The following is a 26,461-nucleotide window of genomic DNA, read 5'->3' as shown; positions in this document are numbered from 1 at the left end:
GCTCTTCATTTCCCTGTCACTTTACCCTTGGAATGTAGATGCCCTAACTACCTGTTACTCCCCGGAAATGGTAGTACTTTCATATAATCAGGTCCTTCGTGTGCTTTTTGTTTTTGCTGAGAGTACATCTCTCCCATTTTGTTACTGCAAATTCCAACTCCTATTTCAACATCCAGGATAATTGTGATTATTTCTGAGAGATCAAGAGTTGTATGCTCCTCAATATATTAGTCACTCTAGTATTTATGTTGATAAACTTTTTTTTTTTTTTTTAAAGAGAGAGAGAGGGAGGAGTAGGGGCAGATGGAGAAAGAGAATATTAATCAGGCTCCATGCCAAGCACAGAGCCCAACACAAGGCTTGATCTCACAACCCTGAGATCATGACCTGAGCTGAAATCAAGAGTCAACGTTTAACTGACTGAGCCACCCAGGCGCCCATATGTTGATAACTTTTATACATTTCTTTATTAGTCTGTAGTGTCCCAAAGTATCCCTTACTTTTAATTGTACCTCTGACTAGAATGCATTCCCTCTGGATATGTGCATGGTGCTTTCTCTTAATCCATTCTTGTTTCTGTTCATATGTCACCACCCCACGAAGTCTTCTCTGACTACCTTACTGTAAAAGAGGTTTCCACTTTCTGTCCCCTTTCTCTGTTTTTTTTTTCTAATGTAATACTTATTTTTGACATTTTATTTACTTGCATATTTATTTGATGATTGTCTCTTTCCGCCTGACTGAATGGAGCTCTGTGAGGGCAAGGACTTCATTTTGTTCATTGTTGTATCACCAGGCCTTGAACAACCTAACACAAATTAGACACTTGGCAGGTATTTGTTAAGTGATGGAATAAATGAATATTTGCTTTCCCCATTTGCCTTCTAATTCATTCTTATAGTCGTTAGCATTTAGTTCATATGTAATCACTCAGTAAATGTATGATGAACAGATGAATGCATAATTCAGCATTAAATGCCAGAGGGCTTAGCTATTACTAGTAGAAAAAAAGATTCTTATCTTTTAAAATAAAATATTCTAGAATTAAATATATAATAGAATTAATATTCATTCTTTTTTTTTTAAAGATTTATTTATTTATTTGATAGAGAAATCACAAGGAGGCAGAGAGGCAGGCAGAGAGAGAGGAGGAAGCAGGCTCCCTGCTGAGCAGAGAGCCCGATGTGGGACTCGATCCCAGGACCCTGGGATCATGACCTGAGCCGAAGGCAGAGGCTTTAACCCACTGAGCCACCCAGGTGTCCCTTAATATTCATTCTAAAAGAAAAAAATCATTTGGGATCTGAAAATGAAGATAAGCTAGATTCTCTTCTAGTTAGCTCTGAAACCTAGCCTTTTGGATTTCTTTCTTTCTTTCTTTTTAAGATTTTATTTATTTATTTGACAGACAGAGATCACAAGCAGGCAGAGAGGCAGGCAGAGAGACAGAGAGGAGGAAGTAGGCTCCCTGCCAAGCAGAGAGCCCGATGTGGGACTCGATCCCAGAACCCTGAGATCATGACCTGAGCTGAAGGCAGAGGCTTAATCCACTGAGCCACCCAGGCGTCCCACCTTTTGGATTTCTAATGTTGATTTTATTTTAGGTTTTGAAAAGTAGTCATGTTTGCCATTTTAATGTATTATAATAGAGAAATAAGAATTATGTATATATATACATATGAAGTAATTAGAGAATAGTATAAAAGTTATTTTAATGTCAAAGTGAGTAATGGATACTAATTGTAATGGCTGTTTAGAATAATGAGAGATAGTAGTCTATAAATATTTATTATGATTTAGCGTGAAAGAGACCTTAGAACATTTGGTTCAGTTGTCTCGTGCAGCTGAGCAGAATGAGATGGGAGATGCAAATGATTTGCCCAAGGTCACAGGATTTGTTAGTGGTAGAGTTAAAATTGCCATCAGGTTTCTTTTGTAATATTAAGAGTTGTAAGAGTGTGGATAACAAACACTTTTGTGTACAGTTTGCAGAATTAAAAATGGTTGCAAATATTCTTGCTGGCATTCTAGTATCATGGATCAAAAATTTAAATGTGTATACATTTTTAGGAACAATTCCTAAAGAGAAAGTCAGATCAGTATACCAAAGTAAATGGATATTATTATTTATCACTTTATGTTTAACATAAGAGCAAAGAAAATTGGAAATAAATTACTAAACAATAGCCTGTTGACTAAATACCATTGATTTCTAGTATGGGAATTCATTAAATATTTATTGTGTGTTATTTTTAAGTCTGTGTATAATAGACCTAAAGAGACATAAAGGATAGAGTCATTCCATAAAAGAAAATCCTTCTGGTCTACAGACCAGCAGACTGTTGGTTATAGTTTGAGACGAAGTAAGGACAGAAATGAAGAGTCGGTATCTAGAAACATCTGTGGTTTGACAGAATAATTTTATGTCTGTTGAATCTGATGATAAGAAATTTGGTCTTATATTTTGTACGGTTTCTTTAAATTTTGTTTTCCAGTAACTTGTCTTTATTATAGATTACAGAAGAATTGGTATAAGGCAGATACAGTGTTCACCGCAGATAGTTTGAAGAGCATTGCTTGATAGAGAGTTACATACACATTTGAAAAGTTAAATAGTAGGGACGCCTGGGTGGCGCAGTTGGTTGAACGACTGCCTCCGGCTCAGGGCGTGATCCTGGAGTCCCGGGATCGAGTCCCAGGATCGAGTCCCACATCAGGCTCCCAGCTCCATGGGGAGTCTGCTTTGCTCTCTGACCTTCTCCTCGCTCATTCTCTCTCTCACTGTCTCTCTCTCTCAAATAAATAAAATAAAATCTTTAAAAAAAAAAAAAGAAAGAAAAGTTAAATAGTAGATGAGAGAGAGGGCTATGCCAGTTCTTTATACCCTTTCTCTGAATTTGGTATCAAATGGACTAGGCCCTTATTAAATATTAATAATATACACTGTGAAGATTTTAGGATTTTTTAAAAAAGTAAATCCCTGTTGTTTTTTTTTTTTTAAATACTTACCTGTCATTAACTTAGGAAGTCATGATTTTGTAACACATTAAATAAATATAAACTCTGCTTTGAGTGCTTAAATTTTCTTGATGCTAATGGATTGTTTTGTTTTGTTTTGTTTTGAAACATTTTTAGCTTGTGGGTTTTGAAGGGCTTGTGATTTTTTCCCACATCATGAAAATAGGCTGCTGCTGGTAGTTTAGGAACCACACTTTTTTGAGAAACACTGTTCTAAGGTTTCAGTAAATCGTTTCAAATTCGTTCTTAACATTTTTTTTGGTCATAGATGCCTTTGAGAATTTGGGGAAAGCTGTGGACTGACTCAGTGGAAAAATGCATGCAAAGTTGTACACAATTTGCATACAATTTTAGAGGTTTCATCTCCTCCTTGAACAGAACCTAGTAAGGAGGGAGGGTTGAAATGTGTCAATTTCAGTGTTAAACTGTTCTCAGGTAAACTAGAGTTGACTTACTCATTTCTAACCTTTATAGTTATCTATGGCGTTTGTTACCATTTTCTTTATTATTATAAAGTGGACTGCATGGAAACACAAATTTCTGTATAATTAACAAACTTGTTTGACTTAGAGATGTTTGTATATGTGTTCTTTTTTTTTCTTTTAATAAACCACCATACTTTTCACGTTTCTGGTAGAATTATATTCACACGTTAACTACAAAGCACATTAAATCTCTGGGCTTAAACACATGGATTAGCTATAGAATGAAAGTGTCGTGTGGTGTCTTTATAGTGAATTATGGTTTAAAAAGGCACATTTCTATTTCATTGGGATGCTAGTAGAGAAGAATAAAGACATTACTTCAATAAAGGAGGACTCATCATGGAAAAGAGATTTAGAGGACTAGAACAAACAGTATTAACAGCAGCCCAGTGTTGGAACTAGGTAGTTCAGTGGCTACATAAGGAAAGAAAAAGGCATAATCACCCTCTTATTTCCCTTGGTTTTGTGAGGCATAATGACATGTACTTTGAGGTATTCTCTTCACTGCTACCATATAAGGTGTATTCTCAAGACTTTTGGGTAAAACTGATTATAGTTTGACTCATAAGCCAAAAGAGAAGGCCTGTAGTTAAAGTAACCACTGCTCACATAGGTCAGGAGTTTACAAAGTTACTCACATAGAGACATCAGTGATTGTTTTATCTCGCCATTCTAACATACAGAAAGCCAAATGATTTTATTTTACAGAAAAGAGTATTAAAATGAATCCAGAATAGCCTCAAATTTTAAAGCATGTTTATGTTAGACATCCAAGGCAGAGATTAGCTTTTTATGTGTGGTTGAATTTCATTTACAGGCTGGCTGGGGGGTCAACACTGTATGGCAGTAGGCAATGCACGACAGAACAATTTTAAGTGCTAAATGTAATATTGTAGGGCAGATTCATAAGTACTGGAGTGACAGTGAACACATTGGGATTTGAAAGAAAGCTTAAGGGATATGTTTAAAAAAATGCAGTACTTCTTAAATGTTCTTTACTACTTACTTTAGTGCTTAAAAACTTTACCACTTTTGTTTACTTGTGACATTTGGTTGATGACTGAGTAATACCGTTAAGAAAACAAGTTCTGTGAGTTCCCTATTTTGGGGTAGTGCTCATACCTTCTTGTGTGTTTTTTGAGGGGTAGCAGTGTGAAAGTCACATCCATGGTATTCTGGGATGTATGTGGGAGATAAACACCTAGAGACTTTCAACCAGAGCCTCCTAAGTCTGGATTCAAATGTTTTCTCCTATAGAAGGTACTAGAAAGTACATTTTTAAAACAAAATTAAAGATTGCCCATTACTTAGGAGTTTTTCAAAATAAGACTTTCCTCAGTGCTTTTCTCTACCTCAAGAAAATCCTGTTGGTTAGATTGATATAATTTTATTGATGTATTTATCCAAATTTTGGTAACAGCACTGTTAGAAAAATGGCATCTTTATTTTCCCATGGTTTAGTTCCCATGGTTTTCGGACATGGGAAATTTCTGGTAGTGTTTCTTTCTATAGCTGTCATATTTATATATTCCTTTTTTACATTTATTAAGTCTGAGGGCATTCTTGTCATACCCATGGTGTTAGGGTCATACATTTCCGAGCATTCCATATTTGTTGAAAATATGCAGAGGTTGAAAACTTGGATGTTGGTTGTGGCTCTTATATAGGTACCTGTCTCCTACTTGTTACCCATAGAATACAATTATCCAATTACCAAAGTAATTTTGTGAACCAGCAGAAATTGTTCTTAGTAAACATCTATTAAAATGGTGTTATTTATATTATAAAATTTCTGTAATATACTTGGGTATATATGTCATCAGTAAATAATTTCTATTGCTGACATCTGTTTCTTGAGGTTTGTAACTGCTGGCTTACTTCCAAAGGAAGGCGTAAGAGGTTTTTGTGTGCATACTGAGGTTCCCTGTGATTCGGAAGGATACATTTCATTAGAGAATTCTAAGTGTTGCGGTCACTGTTATAGCTAAACATTGTGCTTCTTTTTGAAAAAGCTTAGGGCAATATAGCAGCTATATTAAATAGCTCATTTTCTTTTTAAGAGAGGGAGAGAGAGAATTCCAAGGAGGCTCCATGCCCAGTGCGGAGCCGGAAAGCGGGGGTTCAGTCTCACAACTTTGAGATTATGACCTAACTGAAATCAGAGTCGCATGGTTAACCAACTAAGCGACCTAGGCATCCTTAAATGCTTATTTTATTTTATTTTACTTTAAATATTTTATTTATTTAACTGAGAGAGAGCGAGCACAAGCAGGGGAAGGAACAGGTAGAGAGAGAAGCAGGCTCCCTGCTGAGCAGAGAGCCTGATGTGGGGCTCCATCTCAGGACTCTGGAAACATGACCTGAGCTGAAGGCAGATGGCATAACTAACTGAGCCATAGGTGCCCCCTAAATGATCTTTTTTTTTTTTCCAATTTATTTATTTTCAGAAAAACAGTATTCATTATTTTTTCACCACACCCAGTGCTCCATGCAAGCCGTGCCCTCTATAATACCCACCACCTGGTACCCCAACCTCCCACCCCCCCGCCAGAGATCTCATGCAGTTAAATGTGTTTAAATAATATCTGCCATATTGGGGTCTAACTTTCAAAAGTGAGAGCTCTATAATGTTTTCATTGATTTTGTTTTTTGCTATGAGTTCTGTAATTGTTTTGTTTCCGTGATGTGCTTGCTTTCAAGAGGTAATAGCTATGGGGAAGGGTTAGTCTAACAGGTATATCTCTAACTCCTTATGAATCCCAAATAGCATACTTTTTGTGGATAAGATTAATGTTCTGTTTGGTGCATTTTTGAGATTTTTGTTTAAATGGCATGCTTTCTTGAGATACTGGTATTTTTAATGCAATTTTATAAAGATGTAGTGCTATTTTTCTCTCTCATTGAAAAGTTTTAGGAAGAGAGGCTCCTGGATGGCTTAGTTGATTAAGCGTCTGACATTAACTCAGGTCATGATGATCTCAGGGTCCTGGGTCAGGCTTCCTGCTTGGCTCCCTGGAAAATCTGCTTGTCCCTCTGCCCCTCCCCCTGCTCATGCACCCGTGTGCGGGCACTTTCCCTCTCTCAAATAAAGGAATAACATCTTTATATATATATATGTGTGTGTGTGTGTGTGTGTGTGTATCTTTTTTTTTTTTTAAAGTTTTAAGAAGAAATGCTGCTGGAGCCACACATTTGCATGGAGGGCTAAGCATTTGGGGAAAGTTTAGTTATAAATTTTATTTGAGTATAATAAAGTTAATGACATGCTTAATGACACACATTGGTATTACTGTGAGTTGATTGGCTTTTTAAATCATTGTTATTAAGAAGAGTCATTTAGGCTATTTTAGTTATTCAAATGAAAGTATAAAATCTCCTATAATTAATTATTACTTTTATGTTTTGTTCAGTTTAAATATTTTATGCATGTGCACATGGAGGTACAACAGACCCAGAGACGATGGTCTAGTTTACCAAACCTAGAATCTAGATCTAGAAATACCTCATGGCCCTTTCTTTTCTCATAGTCTTGCTTCCCTATTCTAGCCTTTGTACCAATACCCTCCTTTCTTGTTTTCTTCACTTTCTGTCCCATTTCAAGGCTTCTTCACCAATATTATCTTATTGATTCTTATTCTTTGGCCTTTTGGTACAGTGGCAACACCTAACTGACCTGAGAAGTGGTAACATGAGGTCACTATCCTGTGAGAATGGAGTTTGGAAAATTCAGAATTGGACAGTAGTAAGCAGAGACAGAGGACATGGAGAGCTGGTTCTGATCCTGTGGCATATCGAGCTCTGTTGCTAAATAAAGGAAAACTTAAGGCTTAGAGAAGACAGAGGAATGGAGTGAATAAAGAAGGGATATTTTGTCTTTATTTATGGAGGGAAGGGGAAGCCATAAGGTCTGACTGGTCAGTTTGAAAAGCTGTCTTCTCTGCCCTGTAGGTCCTTGAAACAGGCATCCTGCCTATGTGAATTGGTGGCATGGCAGAATAATAATAGTGAACATTTATTTTTGCATTGTGTGGTATATGCTATGCTGGTGTTTTATTTATCTGCTGGAGGGCTCTGTGAGACAGGTGGAATTGTAGTCCTCATTTTAAAGAGGGTTGGGTGAAACTTAGAGAGGTCTAGTAAATTCATGTCACGTAATCAAGAAATGGCAGAACATGAATATGAACCCATGTTCGCCTGATTTCAAAGCTTATTCTCTGAACTATGTTCTTATTTGCTGTATGGACATCAGCAATCCCTTTGAAGCTCTCTTTTTCCATCTGCAACACAGAGTAAAACTATCTGATAAATGGCAAAGAAAGATAAAGGGTCTCTCAAAGTTGCTTACTTCCTGTTGTTGCTCAGTAAATAGTCCATTACTTTTTCTGGGTAATTTCTTTCTCAGAATAGAAAAATATTATGTGAGAAGAGCTACTCCTTTAAAATAACTCAAGAAAATTTGCCTTTGGGTATTTCCTGGTCAAAGTCAATGGGGGAAGCTCAAGTCTGTGGTACCTTTCATCCTTTCATACACACAGACACACACAGACACACACACACACAGAGGCTTCAATAAGCCCATCTGCTTATTGAAGACTGGATTTCCTTTTCAAGAGAAAACTTCTTGTCATACATAATTGCAGTATAAAAGGGTTAAAATGAATCCCTAGAGGTTTTAGTCCAAGTACATACAGATGGTTGATATTATAGCCTTTCTCATCTAGGTTAATGGGGAGGCTCAGTAGAGATACCATTCTCTTTATGAGCATATAGTTGTTCCGGTGTACCTTCATTTCTGCATCAGTAAACAGAAGCTCAGAGGTAGTTCCAGTATGTGCAGCCATGTGTGCTTGCGACTTAAGTGAGATCACAAAGCAGTGTTTTTTAGAGAAACATAGAGCTACAATTAAGTTTATGGAAAATTGGACAACAGTAATAAAAATGCTTCTCAAGATCAAAGGAGAAGCATTTGCTTGTGATTAGTTTGATTTATGTTGAACTTGACCCAGGAGCCTCCCACTACTACTGTTTCTTTACTACACACTGTACATTTATGAAATATGCATACACTTAAGGCTGTCATATAATATGTACAAGATTTACTGATGACAGAAGGTTATTACTGTTTTAGATGAGTGCAAGTTATTCAGACTTCGAAAAGCAAAGAAAAAATGAACTGTGAAAATAATGAGTGACCTTGTAGTTTTTCCTTAGTTGCTAACAATTCATAATAGTGCTACATCCTACCCAATTTAAGGGGAAAAAGATAATGTCTTTCTAGTGGGTGAATGGCTTGAGGAAGTGGGACTAAATGAAGCTCATAGGAGTAGTCAGTGAGATGCCATCTGTAACAAGTCTTAAATTTGTTTTTATGCATTGGGCCTTTCCCACTATGTATACAGCATTAGTTCAAGTTCTTCATGATTTTTAATTTAAGTTGTGTGAATAGAAAACTTGAATATCTAATACTAAAGATGACTGGCGATTTAGAAAAGATCTTAATATCAAAACCCAAAATGATTAATATTACTGGCTTCAAAACGCTATAGACCAAAAGGAATTTGTTTGACAGTTTAAATAATATGAAAGATTGGATAGATGGTGATGGGCATTTGCTTCCATTTCTGATCCTTGATTGAGAAAAGGTTGTGGTTAAATAATGAAGCTGGTCCTATCTATGTGTCTATCTATTATCTATCTATCTATCTATCTATCTATGAGAAAGAGAGAAGAGACAGCAAGAACTGGGGGCAGAGAGGGGAAGAGGGAGAGAGAGACAATCTTAAACACACTCCACATTCAACGCTGAGCCTGACAGGGAGCCCTGAATCATGATCTGAGCTGAATCAAGAGTCCAGTGCATAACTAAGCCACTCAGGTGCCCCATAATTAAGCTCTTCCTAATGCTTGTTAGATAAAGATTAACAAGAGGAGTTGTGATACCTCTTTGAAGGTCCTAGGGAAAATATATCACTGACTATCCCAAATGAATTTACTTTGTTTTATTAGAAGTGTGGTTTGAGTGTAGACCTTACTTAGACCAGTTAGGTCTAATGATTAATCAAAGATTCTCATTTTCAGATTAGATACCAATCTGCTCTCTTTGGTGAACTAAGTATACTTCTACCAGAATTTAACATATAAAACTGATGTTCCAGTTTGTGATTTCCTCTTTACTATGGTTTAATTAGATGTTTTTCTAATACCTACAATATTCAAAGGTCTTAGGAAGAAGAGCAAATTCTAAAACATGATCTCTGACTTTATAGAGCTTGTTTAAAGTTGGAAACAGGTTGGTGACAAATTATAGAGGGCTCATAATTCAGGCTTTAGTGTTATTCTGGATTGTAGGAAGCAAGCAGATATTTGAAGTTTTTTCACCCTCTTTTTCTAAATAGTTGACATGATTGGAACTCTCCAGTATGAAATGGTAATAGGGCCACCATTATGGAAATGTGAAGATGGAGGGAAGGGGAGGATAATGTGGAGAGTTTGGTGGTAAGAGGTCTTTAGAAAGCTCTTGTAGTAGTTAGTAGGCAAGGTCAGGGTGACATGTTCAGAGTATGGACTTAACATGGAGGAGTAATGGAAGGATAGACACAATTTAGTAATTTCCCTAGATGTTGGTATTTGTGGAAGAGGCAGAATCACAGGGGCTATAGGATTTCTATGTTCTACAGCCTAAAAATAAGCAATTAGAGTAAAAGCAATCCTCAAAGGATAGAGTAAAAGCAATCCTCAAAGGATAGATAGTTCTAAGTAGTTGGATTTGAACATCCTGAGATCATGGGATCTTAGACCTCTAGTAGGCAACTGGAACAAAGGAGCAAGAAAAGTTTTACCTAGTTATGACATTGGGTTTGGTTAGGTTATTTTCTTTCTACATTGTTCATTACCTTTATGTTACTACTGGATGAGAGTATTTAAATTCTTCGAGTTGGGTACGTTTAGAGGAAATGTCCATAGATTTCAGTTTCTATTTTAAGGCTACATTAATGTGAGAAATGGTCAAATAGTATAGATGTGTTTTATTTCTGGTTACCTATCATCTATTTGTCTATCTCCTTACCTATCTAATCTATTTTAATGTTTGACCTAAAAGGAAGGTCAAGCATTGGCTGAAATAAAATCTGGGGTAAATTATTTGATACTTGTCACATTATTGGAATTCAAATTTCAATTCATTTGCTCACTTTGGAAGGGAATAGATTTTCCTTTGCTCTACCAATGAAGTCTTTCGGATTTAACTCTTTTTTAAGGATTAGATCTATACCTTTGTGCAGACAGCTCACAACTAAACTTTTATTTTACTTATTTTTTAGAAGTTTATTTATTTATTTGAGAGAGAGAGAGAGAGGGCAGGTAGAGGGACAGAGGGAGAGGGAGAATCTCAAGTGGACTCCCCACTGAGCATGGAGCTTGATGCGGGGCTCCGTTTCAGGACCCTGAGATCATGACCTGAGCCAGAACCAAGAGTCAGATGCTCAACCGACTGAGTCACCCCCAGATACCTCAGACAGATAAACTTTTAAAATTGGAAGGGCTCTTTGAGATCATTTAATACAACCCCTACATTTTTGAGGTTAGTAATCTGAAGTCAAGGAAATAGTAATAATAGCTAACATCTGTTGAGCTCTTACTTCATCGAATCATTAGAACAACTCTATAAATAAGTCCCATTGAAAGCAGTGGCATTGCTGGCTTTTTGTTTCCTTTGTCAATGCCCCTTACAATTTAAACAATTTAGTTCTGTGCATTTGGGAACAGCTTATAAATTCTGTTATTAAATTAAGAGATTTCTTTATATTCAAATTCATAAAAAGAAATAGTGATTATTAAAAGGTAGTTATGCCCGTTATTTAATGTTGTAAAACTGTATCTTTTAATGCAATTCTGCTGTTTTTTTAAAGATTTTTTCCCTACCCTACAAAGCTATCATATTTTAATAAATATAGCTGCCTTTATAGTATTTTAAAATATACTTAAGAAAGTTCAATCTGAATTATTTTTTTCTTGATACTGTGATTCTGAAAACTAGTCCATTTAATTTTTATTGAATTTTGGAACTACTTTGTCAGTCATATATAATAAAGCTGTGTATATGTGTGCATACATAAGTGTAATATATTTATGTTGATAAATGTGCTGTGAGTTAAATTTTGATCTGCTTTGTTACTCTGGAAGTTTTTTTCTTTAGTGTCAACATACTACCAATTTTTCTTTCCCTTAAATATCTTGGCAGCTGAGGGGATAGTTTCTATTAGTGTAAAGATGAAAACAAAATCATGATATACTATGTATGTGATACACTGTGAAAACAAAATCATGATAATACTGTTTATGTGCTATACTATGTATGTGGTAGAGAATATTTCAGTTTAAAGTTTTGAAATCTTTTTTTACACTGTGAGATTTTACATACCTTTGATCAAATAGGTTTTGTTTGTTTTTTTTTTTTTACTAATTTCAAGAATTATTTTGGTCACTTGATAGTCATATTTTAAAATGAAACAAATTTCTAATTATGGGTGTGCCTGGGTGGCTCAGTGGGTTAAGTCTCTGCTTTTGGCTCAGGTCATGATCTCAGGATCCTAGGATCAAGGCCAGCATCGGGCTCCCTGCTCAGCAGGGATCTTGCTTCCCCCTCTCTCTCTGCCTGCCGTCTGCCTACTTGTGATCTGTCTCTCTGTCAAATAATAAATAAAATCTTTAAAAATTTTTTCTAATTAGGTAAAACTTCAGTTTTTCTTAATTTCACTATTTTATTTTGTTTTATTTTTTAAATTAAGTAGGTTTCGCATGCAGCATGGGGCTTGAACTCATGACCCTGAGATCAGGAGTCCCTTGTTCCACTGACTGAGCCAGCTAGGCACCCCCTCAATTTAAAACAAAGCCAGTGTTAAATAATATATCTGTGGCATCCATTCATTCAGTATATATTTTGTGAAGGTATGTGGTGTGCTAGGCACACTTCTAGTATTGGGATAAAATGGAGAGGAAATATAGACATAGGCCTTGTTTTAATGGATCTCACCTTCACTACTCTTCTTGATTTTAGTTACAGATTCTTGTTCTCATGTACTAAGATTGGTCTGCTTTGATCATTATTTATAAGGAAAGAGTTTGACAGCTGATGGTAATCAAAACCTAACCTAACTGAATGATTGGTATCTATTTATTTATTACTTTGCTTCCAAATTTTGAATTCCAGTACTCGGTTCTTGTCTAGTTTCCTGAGGGATATATTTTTTATTTTATTTATTTTTTATTTTTATTTTTTAAAGATTTTATATATTTGAGAGAGAGAGACAAGTATGAGTTGAGGGGAGGAGCAGAGGGAGAGGGGCAGAAGAGGAGGGAGAAGCAGGCTCCCTGCTCAGGGATAGGGGGCTTATCCTAGGACTCCAGGATTAGGACCTGAGCTACAGACAAATGCTTAACTGGACTGAGCCACCCAGGTACCCTGGGATATATATATATATTTTTTTAAATTTATTTGACAACAAGAGAAATCACAAGTAGGCAGAAGGCGGCAGAGAGGCAGGCAGAGAGAGGGAGAAGCAGGCTCCCTGCTGAGCAGAGAGCCCGATGTAGGGCTCCATCCCAGGGCTCTGGGATCATGACCTGGGACGGCAGAGACTTAACCCACTGAGCCACCCAGGTGCTCCTATTTTTTATTTTTTTAATTAATCAATCAATCATTTATTTTTTTGAAGGGAGGTGTGTAGTTTTTTTTGTTTTTTTGTTTTTTTGCTTTTTTTCAGTCATCAGAGAGAGAGAGCTAGCACAAGCTGGGGGTTGGGGGAGGTGGCAGGTTGAAGGAGAAGTAGGCAACCCACTGAGGAAGGAGCCCAATGCCAGACTCGATCCTGGGACCCTGGGATCATGACCTGAGCCAAAGACAGACAACTGAATAAGCTATCCAGGTGTTCCTGGATATATTTTTTAATCAAGATGTAATTTTAGTAAAATGTTCGGCAAAATACTTAGTTGTGGTTTTTTTTTTTTTTCATTTTTTAAAAAAATTGTGGTAATTATAAAAGTTAACCATTTTAGGGGCGCCTGGGTGGCTCAGTGGGTTAAAGCCTCTGCCTTTGACTCAGGTCATGATCCCAGGGTCCTGGGATCGAGCCACACATCGGGCTCTCTCTGCTCAGCAGGGAGCCTGCTCCCCGCCCCCCCGCGCCGCCTTCTCTGCCTACTTGTGTCTGTCAAATAAATAAATAAAATCTTAAAAAAAAAAAAAGTTAACCATTTTAACTATTTTTTTTAACCTTTTTTAAAAAGATTTTATTTATTCATTTGACAGACAGGGATCACAAGTAGTCAGAGAGGCAGGCAGGGAGAGAGTAAGGGAAGCAGGCTCCCTGCTGAGCAGAGAGCCCGATGTGGGGCTCGATCCCAGGACCCTGGGATCATGACCTGAGCTGAAGGCAGTTGCTTAATGACTGAGCCACCCAGGTGCCCCCGTTTTAACTATTTTTAAGTGTACAATTCACTTGCATTATTAAAGTTACAGTATTGTATAATCCAAAGAGAAACTTAGAAAATCTTTAGTTTTAAGTATTTGAGGCATATTGGTTAGTTTCTTTCTTTTTGGGGGGGGTAAAGTCTTAACCTTCCTACAACCCAATATTCAGTGTGATCTACTTGTACTTACTGAATTCTAAGCATACCATTTAAATTAGAATGGTTTCTTTTGATTTGTACTTGTTCCATGTTTCTAGGTATGTATTAAAATTGCATCATGTTTCATTTTACTGCAATTTTATAATTTCTTCTTTTGGAGCAGTGAAATAGATATGTATGAACTTTGAAGGAGGTCAAACTAAGTTATGTGAACACAGAGAAAATTGTTAGAGAAAGGAAGAAAGATTTGGGGATTGAAGACTGTGGTACACAAAAATGTCTGACAGACACAACTGGTTTCCTTCCCTTCCTACTAAATGCCCAGAGTAGGAAGCACATCTAGTGTAAAAGATATTTGGGCCTATGAACTAAAAGAATTCAGTACCCCAAACACTGGGTAGGAATTGGACTCAACAGGAAGGATTGTTCAGTAGATCCTCTGTCTGTGTTACTCTTTGTGCTCAAACAAAAATACAGCTGTTTAAAGAGTTTTAAGTATTATTTCTAAAAGAGTTGAAATACCCTATTCATATTACAGATGTTAAATGTAGTTTTCTTGGCTGTTTGTCTTCCTCATTCATGACAAGCACACACTGCTCTTGTTACACAATAAAGAAATAGAGAAATTATCAGGAACGTTTTCCAGAAAATGCTTTCAGTTTTTAGAAAGCAAATGAGAATTTAAGAAAATAAACAACAGAAGTCATTTGAATTTTAACTTTACCTGTTAATAAAGATAACTTTTTATTACATTGTCTAAAAGTATATTAGTATACTTTTGATGCAAGCAAAATTATAGTTTAAATCTGTGTTGATTATTCTGTGTTTTAAAGAGAGACACTCCTAATGAAATATATTTATTACAGCTCAAAGATGGCGGCAAAGCATCCCAGGCAAATGTAAGAATAGGCGATGTGGTTCTCAGCATTGATGGAATAAGTGCACATGGAATGACTCATCTTGAAGCCCAGAACAAGATTAAGGGTTGTACAGGCTCTTTGAACATGACTCTGCAAAGGTAATTTGCATTTTGTTTGCCTCTGGGGGAGAAAACAATACTGAGGAGTGTGTTTTTGTGTATCTGATTTGCAGTGTTAACTAAGAAGTTTCTCCTACCATTGTTTCAGGTAGATAAATTACAAAATATAATGGCTTTTAAATTGAGTAATTGAGCAGTGTGAAAAATTGGTGGAAGCTTTGGATTGTTTCCCCATAAAAAGGCATGCATTCATGAACTGATAAAATTTGTGTATGGTTTTAGGAAATCTAAGAATTCCTGAAATTTCTCAGTAGAGTGTAGGCTAAAAATTCTTGTTATAGGGTAAATTCCTTTTTTTTTTTTTTTAAGATTTTATTTATTTATTTGACAGAGAGAGATCACAAGTAGGTAGAGAGGCAGGAAGGGAGAGAGAGAGGGAAGCAGGCTCCCTGCTGAACAGGGAGCCCAATGCAGGACTCAATCCCAGGACCCTGAGAGGTGAAGGCAGAGGCTTAACCCACTGGGCCACCCAGGCACCCTATTATAGGGTAAATTCTTATTCTTATTATATCTAGGGTAAAATTCTTACAGGGTAAAACTCTTGGCTTTAATATTCTGGGTAGTATATTAGAAGGTATACTTTTAAAATAAATAGGCTATTCCTAGTATGTCTTTTTTGCCCTTTCTTCTTGAGTGGAAGAAAATATTTTTACATTTGAAATGCAGATTTTCAGAACTTACTGTTTTGCTTTTTAAAGATACTCTGGCCTCAGTTATAGCATAGCTAGTCATCTCATTGATTATAATGTATCAGGCATTTTGAGCATTTGACCTACCTTGAAATCATGTGGATTCCTTGCTAAAAATACTGATAGGAATCAGAATTATCTGAAAGGACCAAGAAGTATATTTTAGTAAGAGCCCTATAATTATTATGAATTATAAAGTTATAAGCACTGCAGTATCTTGGGCTCAGAGGAAGGGAGGTAAAGGGAGTGGGGAGAAGGTGACTAAATGATAGCTTTTAGCCTTTAAGGTTTATAGGGAAAATAGCTATCATTTATCAGCTAAGTATGGAAAGTTTTAAATAAGTCTTGTTTTTGATGAGTACAAAAGTGTTCTCTAGTTCTATAAAATTTGGAAAACACCATTTTCACCTCAGAACATCTCAGAGCCTTCTATAAATTATTGTGTATATTGTTAATTTTTAAGAGGGAAAATATGTGTGGTACAAATATATTTGGCTATGGAACCTTTTTTTCTTGGAGGCTCTCCTGCGACTATTTAAAGGATATATACAGGGTAAGGTATGTACTTTACTGGAAGTGTATCAGTTTGGTCTTAAAACTGAATAGAAGAAATTTTTATGAACTTCGACTTAGGGATTTACTTTGATGTAACCAGCACCTTCAACCCTCCTCTTTTGTGTGTGTGGGAGAAATTCCTGTCACTGGGACTGTTTGGTCAAAGGTTATTTGTATTTAAATTTTGATAGCTGTTAGGTATGTTTTAATGCATATAAAGGAGTCATTGAGAAAAAAAAACCTAAAAATTTCTATTTTTGTAGTGTTTTTTTCTGTTCTATGTACTGAGATCTGTAACACGAAATTATTATGACTAATTAAATGAAAAGCAGTAATTTTTAAAAAAAGATTTTATTTATTTGAGAGCGAGACAGAACGAGAGAGGGAACACAAGCAGGGGGAATGGGAGAGAGAGAAACAGGCTTCCTGCTGAGCAGGGAGCCCGGGTGCAGGGCTTGATCTCAGGACCCTGGATCATGACCTGAGCAGAAGGCAGATGCTTAATGACTGAGCCACCCAGGTGCCTCGAAAAGTAGTCATTTTTATTTATATTCATTTTTACTAAATACAAATTTTGAAAGGGTACCACGAAGTCAATAAACTTAGATATTAGATTAGAAGCTTAGCTATATCTACTTTCTTTTGAAAATTCTTCAGGGTCCCATAAGAATAGATGAAAACCAGATATTACTTTGTCTGTATGCATTTCCAATTTTAAGTAATCTGTTGCTGACTCTTAACAAAGATTCTTTTAAGTCACTTAAATATGAAATTCAACAAACCAAGTCATTCTAAACATTTGGAGATACTGCTTAATTTTGTCTACATATTTCTGAATATAGATGTTCAGGGCCCAAAACATGAGAGAGAATTTGAGAGTCCTGTTGTTACTTACTGTAATTCTCAAGTTTTTTAACACTTCTTGTGTTAAGTAGTGTCAACCTGAAAAGAGATTTGCATTTGAAAGAATTTATGATATAACATTGTCAATACTACTGGGGCACCTGGGTGGCTTCATCGGTTAAGCATTTGATTCTTGATTTTAGCTCAGGTCAGCTCAGGTCATAATCTCAGGGTCATGAGAATGAGCCCTCCTGCATCGTGCTGCATGCTGTGTATGGAACCTGCCTGCGATTCTGCCCCACTTCCTCTGCCCCTGTCCCTCCCCATACTTGCTTGAATATGGGTGCAGACATGCACTCTCTCAAAAAAAAAAACAAAAACAAAAAAAACAAAATATTAACAATACTAGTGAAGGAATATTTTTGCCTTTCAAGGAAAAAATGAAACTTTGAAGAGTTAGTTTCAGTCTTTCCCTATACTAAGTTGCGTCCCTTCCTAAGTTCTGTCTCATATTGAAGCAAATATTTTCTCTTCCACTTATTTCTGAATTTGACAGTAGCATCCTTAATTTGCCTCCTGTCACCTTACCGTCTTTATTCCATCTATTACCAGCCAGCCTGTTTTGTAGTCTTCTTCCAAAATGACCTGCAACAATGCTTGTGCCGTGTAACTCTTTTCTTCTAAAACATGTTCCTTTCTTTGTGAACATGTAGTGCTTCCCTTTACAGACTTGTCGTAGTACTCCAGTTTCCCTAGATGCAGAATGAGAGATAGAATTCATGTACAAGTAATATATCAGGAGAGGTCTTTGAAATGTTCCGGCAAAGTGAGTGAAGCAGGACTGGGAAGAAGAAGAAACTGAGATGAACAAGGATGTGGTTTCAGGGGATATGTAGCCTCAGCTTGATCCAGGAGGTACCTTTGGGATAAAATTGTACCATAGAGGCTGTCTTGCCTTGAGGTGAAGGAACAGGGCTTTTGTTCCCCTCTCTTGGATTCGTTAGTCACTGGCCACCAGTTTTCCTGGAAATATATGTGTGTGGATGTGTGTGTGTGTGTGTGTGTGTACATGCAGGGTGGAGGGAAGGAGGTTATCTTCTGTTGCTTACACAGAAAGTTGCTGGTGTGCACCGTTAGTTTTTCATGAGTGGCTGTACCAGACTGGTAGAACCCAGGCTAGGTACAGCATGTGCTGTGAGATTCCATCTGGGCTTGAGTCTACTTGCTCAGAGGATTAGGTTCTCTGTGATCTAGACTGAAATTGTCCTCCCCAGATCATCCCTACTGATCAGTGAGTCCTATCATTTTATTTCAGGTGTTTCTTACTGGCCCTCACCTGCCTGTCTGACCTTTCATGAAATTCACCTCATCTAAGATGCCTACCCACCTCTTCACTGCCAACACAGGCTTCTACATCTACAAAGCCCATGTTGAACCTCATCAGCCACCTCTTGCCTTCTCTTACTTTTGCAACTCAGTTCATTTTTGCCCTGTCTGAACTCCTATGACAAGCTTTTACCATTTGATTCAGAATTTAATTATGTGCTAGGTATAACCAGGAATAACAAGGCAGATTCCATGAGGCATACAAATAAACTTAGTTAATAGTCATACCTAATACTGTCCATGTATTTAAATAATTACTCCATGTATATTACTTCTGCATCTCCAGCTAGACTCCTTGAAAGCAAAGACCATGTTTTTCGTACAATCTGTTTAACAACATCTTGTATAGTTTTATGTTCTTAATGTCTAATTAGTATTTGATGAATACCACCAGCATTAATTCCCAAACTTGGAATCATTTATTTGTTCCACAAGTAGTTTTTAAGCTTTTAGTATATGCCAAACATTGTTATAGATGCTGGGGACATGCAGTGAGCAGAAGAGACAAAAATCTCTGCCTCACAGTGCTTACCTTTTAGTGAGCAGAAATAGGTAAGTGTTCTGGGGAAGAATAGAGCACTTAAGAGAGCTAGGGGGTGCAGGGGTAGGGAATTGCAAGTGAAAATAGAGTGGTCAGGAAAGTTCAGTGAGAAGGTTATTGGCTATGTGGGTTATGCGTGTCCTAGACGGAGGGAAGAAGTGGTACAGTGGCCCTGACAGGGAGTCCAGTATACTTGGCACAGAGAGAGTGAAGCCCGAGTGAGTGCAGATAAGAGGTAAGTAAGGTCAGAGAGGTGGCGTGGGATGGTATAGAGCATGTAGTCTTGTGGGTTACTGTGATATTGTAATCAAATTTAAGTTTTCCTGGACCTAAAAAAAAGTTGTGAGAAAGCCTTGAAGAGTTACAGCTGCCTGGCCAGATCTACAGCAAGGTCTGGGAGAGAAATGATGTCATTATTGGAAGGCGGGGCTAGAAGGAGGAGCAGACCAAGTTTCTCCTCAAGTCTTACAGTGGTGGCACTCACTGCCTTTTCTTCTAGCACTGTAAGAAACAAGGGATGGTTGCCACTCTTCTGGAGTTCTGTTTACCCCCACCCAAGAATCCCCAGAGGGAGAAGATAAGAGAAAAGCCATTTTTGTTTCTGAAATGAAAGTTACCAGAAATTTTATTTTGTGAATATTTTTTGCCCAAAGTATTATTGATATGTATCAATTCATTAAATATATAGTAATACACTTAATTGATTTCTTCTTTAGGCCTAACCTCAATATCTGAGAATAGGATTTAGATAAGAAAAAGTAAGATAAAGATACTTGCTTATGTTTTTTTTAAAAGATTTTATTTATTTATTTGACAGAGATCACAAGTAGACAGAGATGGGGGGGAGATGGGACAGAGACAGGTGGGGGCTGCCTCTCTGTCTACTTGTGATCTCTGTCAAATAAATAAATAATAAAAGGCTCAGTGGGTTAAAGGTGGTTTTGTAACTGTTTTTTTCCTATCTAGTCTAGTATGAGGGTATTTAATAAAGCAAACATATTATCTCTCTGTGATATCCTGAAAAGATAAGACTTGATTCACTATGTTCTGGGTATCTAATGAATATGGAGGTATGGAAGATTACATTTTAATATATCTTTTATCCTTGGAATAGGATTGGAAGTTGTTTCTTCTCCTTCTTCTTTTTCTTCCTCCTCTTCTTTTTTTCCTTCTGCAACTGCAACTGATTCTGAGTACAACTGGACAATGAAAAATTCTATTTGAAATTATTTTTCCTCTTGGTGAAATTAGGCAAATCGCATTTTTAAGTATCAACTGCATTTTGCTTATAATTTTACCCAAGTCAAAATGGATCATTTTTTTTTAAATGGATCATTTTTAAAGTTATATTTCAGTTAACAAAAGAAGAAAATTACTTTCTAAAGCTTTGATGTCGAATAACTATTAACTATATTAGAATTGGATTCTAAGATTTTAACGGTTTCATTTCAGCACTTTTCTGCATAACACAGATAAACTTGCTACTAACCTACTCTATAAATTGAGGCAAGTCTCTGAACTTCTGGTATTTCATCTTCTTGACTATAAAATGAGATCATGGATGATTTCTAAGTTCCCTTAAATTCTGGTTCTTGTTCTGATTTTTCAGCTGTAAAGGGCTAAGTTCCCTAGAGCTTGCTGTTAGATCAAACTAACTTAGGTTTGCTTATTTTGGCTGAGAGAATCAGGAAATTGGACTTTCTTCATTGGAGTTATCTTAAACTGTGCCAGGTTAGCAAAGTGACTTGTACTATTCTGCTGACTTTAAGGTGAAAGGTAGGTCAGATGGATAGTCAAAGAGCATTTAATCATAAAAAGTATTTTATATATTTGTCATTTTATATTTTTAAATTAATCCTCTCAGAATCACAGAAAAAAAATACATACATCTCGCTTTTCTAATCTTCTTTTTTTTTTTACATTACTGATAGTAACAAGTCTGTGATTTATTTTTTGTTCCATAGGCTTCATTTAGTGCATAATGTATTATGATTGGAAGTGAAAGTTCTAGAAGGATTGAGTTTTGAAAAATATTGATGTACTCTCTTTCTGCCTCCCCCTTCTTCCTCATCCTTCAAACAGCAGCAACAAAAAAATTTGTCAGAGGTCCAGTAACTACTACAAATGAATGACAGATTGGACTAATTTAATAGGCTCACTGAATTATGAGAAAAAAGAAAAAAAGTAGCTGTTTTACCAGACTGAAGCTATTAGCTGACTTTTGTTTCATTTTAACAGATTGCTTACTATTTTATTACTGTTAGCTTTATGGATTCCACTCTGCTCTTTCACTAATAGCATAGAGGCAGGATTTTAGAAAGTATGCTTTTTTAAATCAAAAATTTCAGTTCCCTGTTTGGAATTTTGAATTTGTGTGAATTTAGAAGACATTTAGGTTGATTATCTTTTAATTGGAGTTGCACATTGATATTCACATGCTTTTCTAATTTCTTTTCCACAGCTTAGCTTTTACTGTTTTTTTTTTGTTTGTTTGTTTGCTTGTTTGTGTTGGTTTTAGTTTAGTTTTTAATTCTTAAATGGGAGGATGACTCTTTCAGAAGGACTGGGTCTGATCACATCATCCCTGCCCCCATCATTAAAAGTAGCAGTGCTGCTTAGGAAAGAGGAAGAAGACAAGCATGCAGGGACATGTCTTTTGTGCAGTCCTTTTCACAAATATAATTTAAGAAGGAGTTAACATACACATTTTTCAGATGAGTACATCATGGCTTCAAGAGTTTATGGGATATGCATAACAAACCCAGGTCAGTTCAAAGCCTATGCCGCTACCCACCTTCTTTCTTGTAGCATTGACTTAATGACTCTAGTATACTAATAAAATTAGGTAAGACTGGATAGTAATACAGGAGGCATAACTTTTTGACTCTTTTGCTTGTAAGCAGTCACAACTCTCTGTCCAAGATGTACTTTTCATTTGCACTCTCACCTGTCATGTTCTATAAGTAATACTATACCTAAATTATTTTCTATGTTTCATAGACCCTATATATTAAAATGAAAAGAAGGAGAAAAAAAAGAAGGCTAAGTAGATTGGTGTACCTTTAGATGGGAGCATTCATTTGGATACTGACTTGTGTCTATGGTTGTTGGTCCTCATTCAGAATGTGATCTTTCAATTTTCCCTCCTAAATTTATAACCCTGTTGACTGTATTTGCTTATTTATTTCTTCAAGTTTGAAGACAGTTCTTCAGCAGGCTTCTGCCTTTGTATTCGATGAGTAACTAAGGATTTAGGACTTAAAATAATATTTTTTAGAGCTTTTCAGGGCTCATTATGATACTCACTGGAAAAACTGTCAATCAGCAAATCAGCAGGCATGGAAGAGAAGTATTTATTATATCCCGTTTTCTTCAGCTCAATAGAGATAAAGATAGTTGAAACTGAACTTGAAGGCTCAAGTTGGTTCATTTTTTTTTGATATTCTATAGCAATTTGAGAGCAGATTTGGTAAATACAGGTTAATTAGAGTGTATTTTGCATTTCAAAATTCCTTCCTTTGAACTTTGTATCTTAAAAATGTGTGGTTATTTCTTAACAATAAAAGTATTCTTTATTCCTGTGAAGGAAAAATTATTTTAGTCTGTAATCCTTTGGGAAAACAATCCTAAGAAATCATTTATTTATTTATTTATTTTTAAAGATTTATTTATTTATTTGACAGAGAGATCACAAGTAGGCAGAGAGGCACGGGGGGGGGGGGACAAGCTCCCTGCTGAGCAGAGAGCCCGATGCGGGACTCGATCCCGGGACCCTGAGATCATGACCTGAGCCGAAGGCAGAGGCTTAACCCACTGAGCCACCCAGGTGCCCTGAAATAATATATTTAAAGACCTGTTTAATTATAAAGCTTTATTGAAAAGTTTTAATACGAAAAATTGTGTATGCAGAATTTTTTAAAAAGGCCATGAAATGGGAATGGTAATAACACTGGCTTTAAAATTAGGCATACTTGGGGCAAACCTTGGTTCTACCACTTTCTGGGTGTGTAACCTTAGGCAAGTTATGTGACTGAATTTCAGTTAGCCATTTGTTGCTGGGCATAGTAAGAACTGCCTTCTAGGGCTCTTACAAAGGTTAAACAAATTAGCCTATGTAAAGAACCACAGGCACAGTAGAGGTAAGTTTTTTCTCTTCTTCCTTCTTTCCTCAAGGTAAGTATTAATATAGTATCTATTTTACAGATACTTCTTGAAGATCATATTTATTTTGTTTCTTAGCAACCGAATGGGTGTGACTGGAAGGAAACGGAGAAAATGAGAGGGTAATATGGTAGGTAGTTACATGAGAAAGTCAGAAAGATAATCTTGTAAGTTAGAAGAAAACATTTTTAGTCAGGTGAGTGAATTTTGATCATACATTTGTAATTAAAGCTTTTTAAAAACTGGAGTGAATACAACCATGCTTACTGCCAGCTGACAACTGCTTTGGTTCAAAATTATTGCCTTCACCAGTAATTTATGGCAGCAGAGAGAAACCAGTACACACCTTGTCTTCTTTAGTCGGCTCATTCCTCCTGTTCTCCTTAGAGGAACGATGTAGATCCAGTTCTTTTTCACTGTGGCTTCTGTCAGAAAGATAAACAAAAAAATGAGTTTAAAAAAAATCTCTCTTGCCCATCCACATTCATGCATACTCCCTGTAATTTCCTGAGTAACATTAAAATCAAGTTAAATCGCTAGCTTTTGGACCGTGTTTTTATGATACTTTTAGAAATACTTTTTATAACCTTTTGTCAACACAAACATTAATTACTTAAGGTCAGTAGAAAAATCTCATCATGTTCCAAATTTTTAAAAATGGGACTTTTCCTCCAGGTTTACATTATGACTAGTAGTCATAGGGGCAGATAGATAAAAAGAGTGATTTATGATTTCTGCTGTTAAGGAATTTGTATCTATTCATTGGGCTAAGAAGAGACAGGAGGTGCTTCCAGGCTGCAGGGATCCCACTGAAAGCTGAAACTTAGGCTAGGCTTTCCCGGTGAGGAGGGTGTGTCCGCTGGAGGAATACCCTCTGAGGCAGTTTGAAGGCAGCCACTCCCCAGGTATAGGTGGGGATGGGTGTGTTGACCAGTTGGAACTAGAGATGAGAATAAAAGGAAAGGTAGATGAGAATAGAGCTTTGCAGGTCCTAGACACTGAGGTATTATTAAAAGTTTTGACCTGAAAAGTGACAATTTCAGAATAATACTTAGTGAGACTGCTTGGAAGAAGTTGGAGAGACATAGAGACTGGCAGACCAGTTAGGCAAGTATTGCAGTAACTTGGCTGCATGAGCTCTTGAAATGTAAAACAGGATGAATGAGAGAAATGGGAGCTGAAGAGTAGTTCTAAAAGTGACAGTAGTGGGGTGATACGAGGAAAGAGGGAAGAGATAGATAGCCTGCTGGAGCCATGCTTTCTTCTCCTTTTACCTTCCTTCCCCTGCTCTGTCTGCTTACTAGAGCCTAGCTTCTGCTCCTGTCCTGTCATTCACTCAAAGTGCTGCACACCTGGGTACTTCAGTCATGTCAACAAGGTCAGGACTGAGGGTACACCTTATTTCACTCATTAGTGTTGCCTGCTGCACTGACCTTGGTGGATGCCCTACCACCCACCCTATTACCCAGATCAGAAAGACTCATTCCTTGTCCCTAACCACCTGTTGAGTCACATTTGCATATATCTCCAGTCAGACTGTGAATAGAGTAGAATAAATTAGCATAGCCTTAAGGCACGGTGGTGGCTGAGACACAGCACCTAGTCAGAAGGCCTAGGTCTTAAAAGGAAATGTTTTTAAAGCCATTTGTTTAGCATGTACTAATGGAACACTTGGCTGTGCTGATCACTGAGGATAAAAAGGAAGTCCTCATACCTGCCCTCAAGCTGGTTTCTGACCTTAAATAAGGACTTTTTTTTTTAATGTCAAATATTTTACAGGCAACCTTTCCCCTATCACTTTAAGATAATAGTTGTATTTTTAGTAATTGCAGATTTTTTATTGTATTGCAGTTTTAATTTTTTTTAAAGATTTTATTTAGTTATTTGACAGAGAAAGATCACAAGTAGGCAGAGAGGCAGGCAGAGAGAGAGGAGGAAGCAGGCTCCCTGCTGAGCAGAGAGCCCGATGGGGGACTCCATCTCAGGACCCTGAGATCATGACCTGAGCAGAAGGCAGAGGCTTTAACCCACTGAGCCACCCAGGCACCCTGTATTGCAGTTTTAAATGAAGAGGAAGATATTTTATATTTATGTACAAGAATCCGTATGTATTTATTTAATTTTTTTCATTTTATTTTATTTTATTTCTTTTCTGTGTTCCAAAATTCATTGTTTATGCACCACACCCAGTGCTCCATGCGGTATATGCCCTCCATAATACCCACCACCAGGCTCATCCAACTCCCCACCTCTTTCCCCTCCAAAAAAATCAAAATATATACATGATTTAAGCAGACTTTGAGCTTTTAGTGCTTAGTACACATATGAATTCATGGCTTACATGTGAGAACTTAAATCTTGTGCCAGTTGCTCCCAGGTGCTTCAAGTTGGTTCATAGACTGGGAAACACTGGCCAAAGAAATTTTAAGCTATCTGAAAGTAGAGAGACAGAGTCCTAAGCAGAGACATCCAGAGAAGGTGAGTCTAAGGAGAGATAGCATGAGAATGGGGAGGGAAACAGAGACAGAAAGACAGACCCAGTAGGACAGTTAACAGAGCACTGTTATCCGAGAAGATTCTCCTGGTCACATGGACTTATTACCAGATAAGAAGGGTGATGATTCAGTTTAAGCTTCAGATTAACCAGATTAAGCTTCATTATCATTTTAAGAAAGAAAATTAAGCTTCATTTCAGAGTTTTTAAATGAGAAACACACAGTATTTCTTTGTATGAAAAGCAATCCCCGGGTAAGATGTAATGTGCATACTGATTAAGTGGCAAGAAGATCACACTCAATTCTTGAAGGACAGAAGTAATACTCTGTTGATTACATACTCCAGTGCCTACCACTGTGAACTTGGATTGGAAGATTCTCAAAAAATATTTATTGCCTTTCATTGTAGAGAATGCTGCCTTTAAATAAAGTTACAGTAATTTTTGCTGCTTTTACCTGATGAATTTAGAAATAATTCTTAAGTTATTAGTGAGATAGAGTGACAGTCTGGTCATTCTTTTGTATTTAATGGCAGCAGTCTCCTTGGGGTTAATAAACATTTTTGTCCATAGATCAAGAGGTTTTGAAAGGGTTGAAATTCAGGTCATTCCTGACTATATGCA

General features: G+C 36.7%; 1 protein-coding gene across 4 annotated transcripts in view; it reads left to right on the top strand.

The window, feature by feature from the left end:
- PDLIM5 (PDZ and LIM domain 5) overlaps nt 1–26,461 on the top strand; it is a 204,400-nt gene that overhangs the window by 49,032 nt on the left and 128,907 nt on the right. For all 4 annotated transcript variants that reach the window (XM_044224465.1, XM_044224464.1, XM_044224467.1 and 1 more), the window contains exon 3: nt 14,996–15,147. In XM_044224465.1, coding sequence (XP_044080400.1) covers nt 14,996–15,147 — 152 coding nt within the window. The remainder of the gene's footprint in view (nt 1–14,995; nt 15,148–26,461) is intronic.

The sequence above is a fragment of the Neovison vison genome, chromosome 11, assembly GCF_020171115.1.
Source record: "Neovison vison isolate M4711 chromosome 11, ASM_NN_V1, whole genome shotgun sequence".
NCBI lineage: Eukaryota > Metazoa > Chordata > Mammalia > Carnivora > Mustelidae > Neogale > Neogale vison.
Note: the sequence above shows the minus strand (reverse complement) of the source record. Positions and strands in the feature narration are given on the sequence as shown.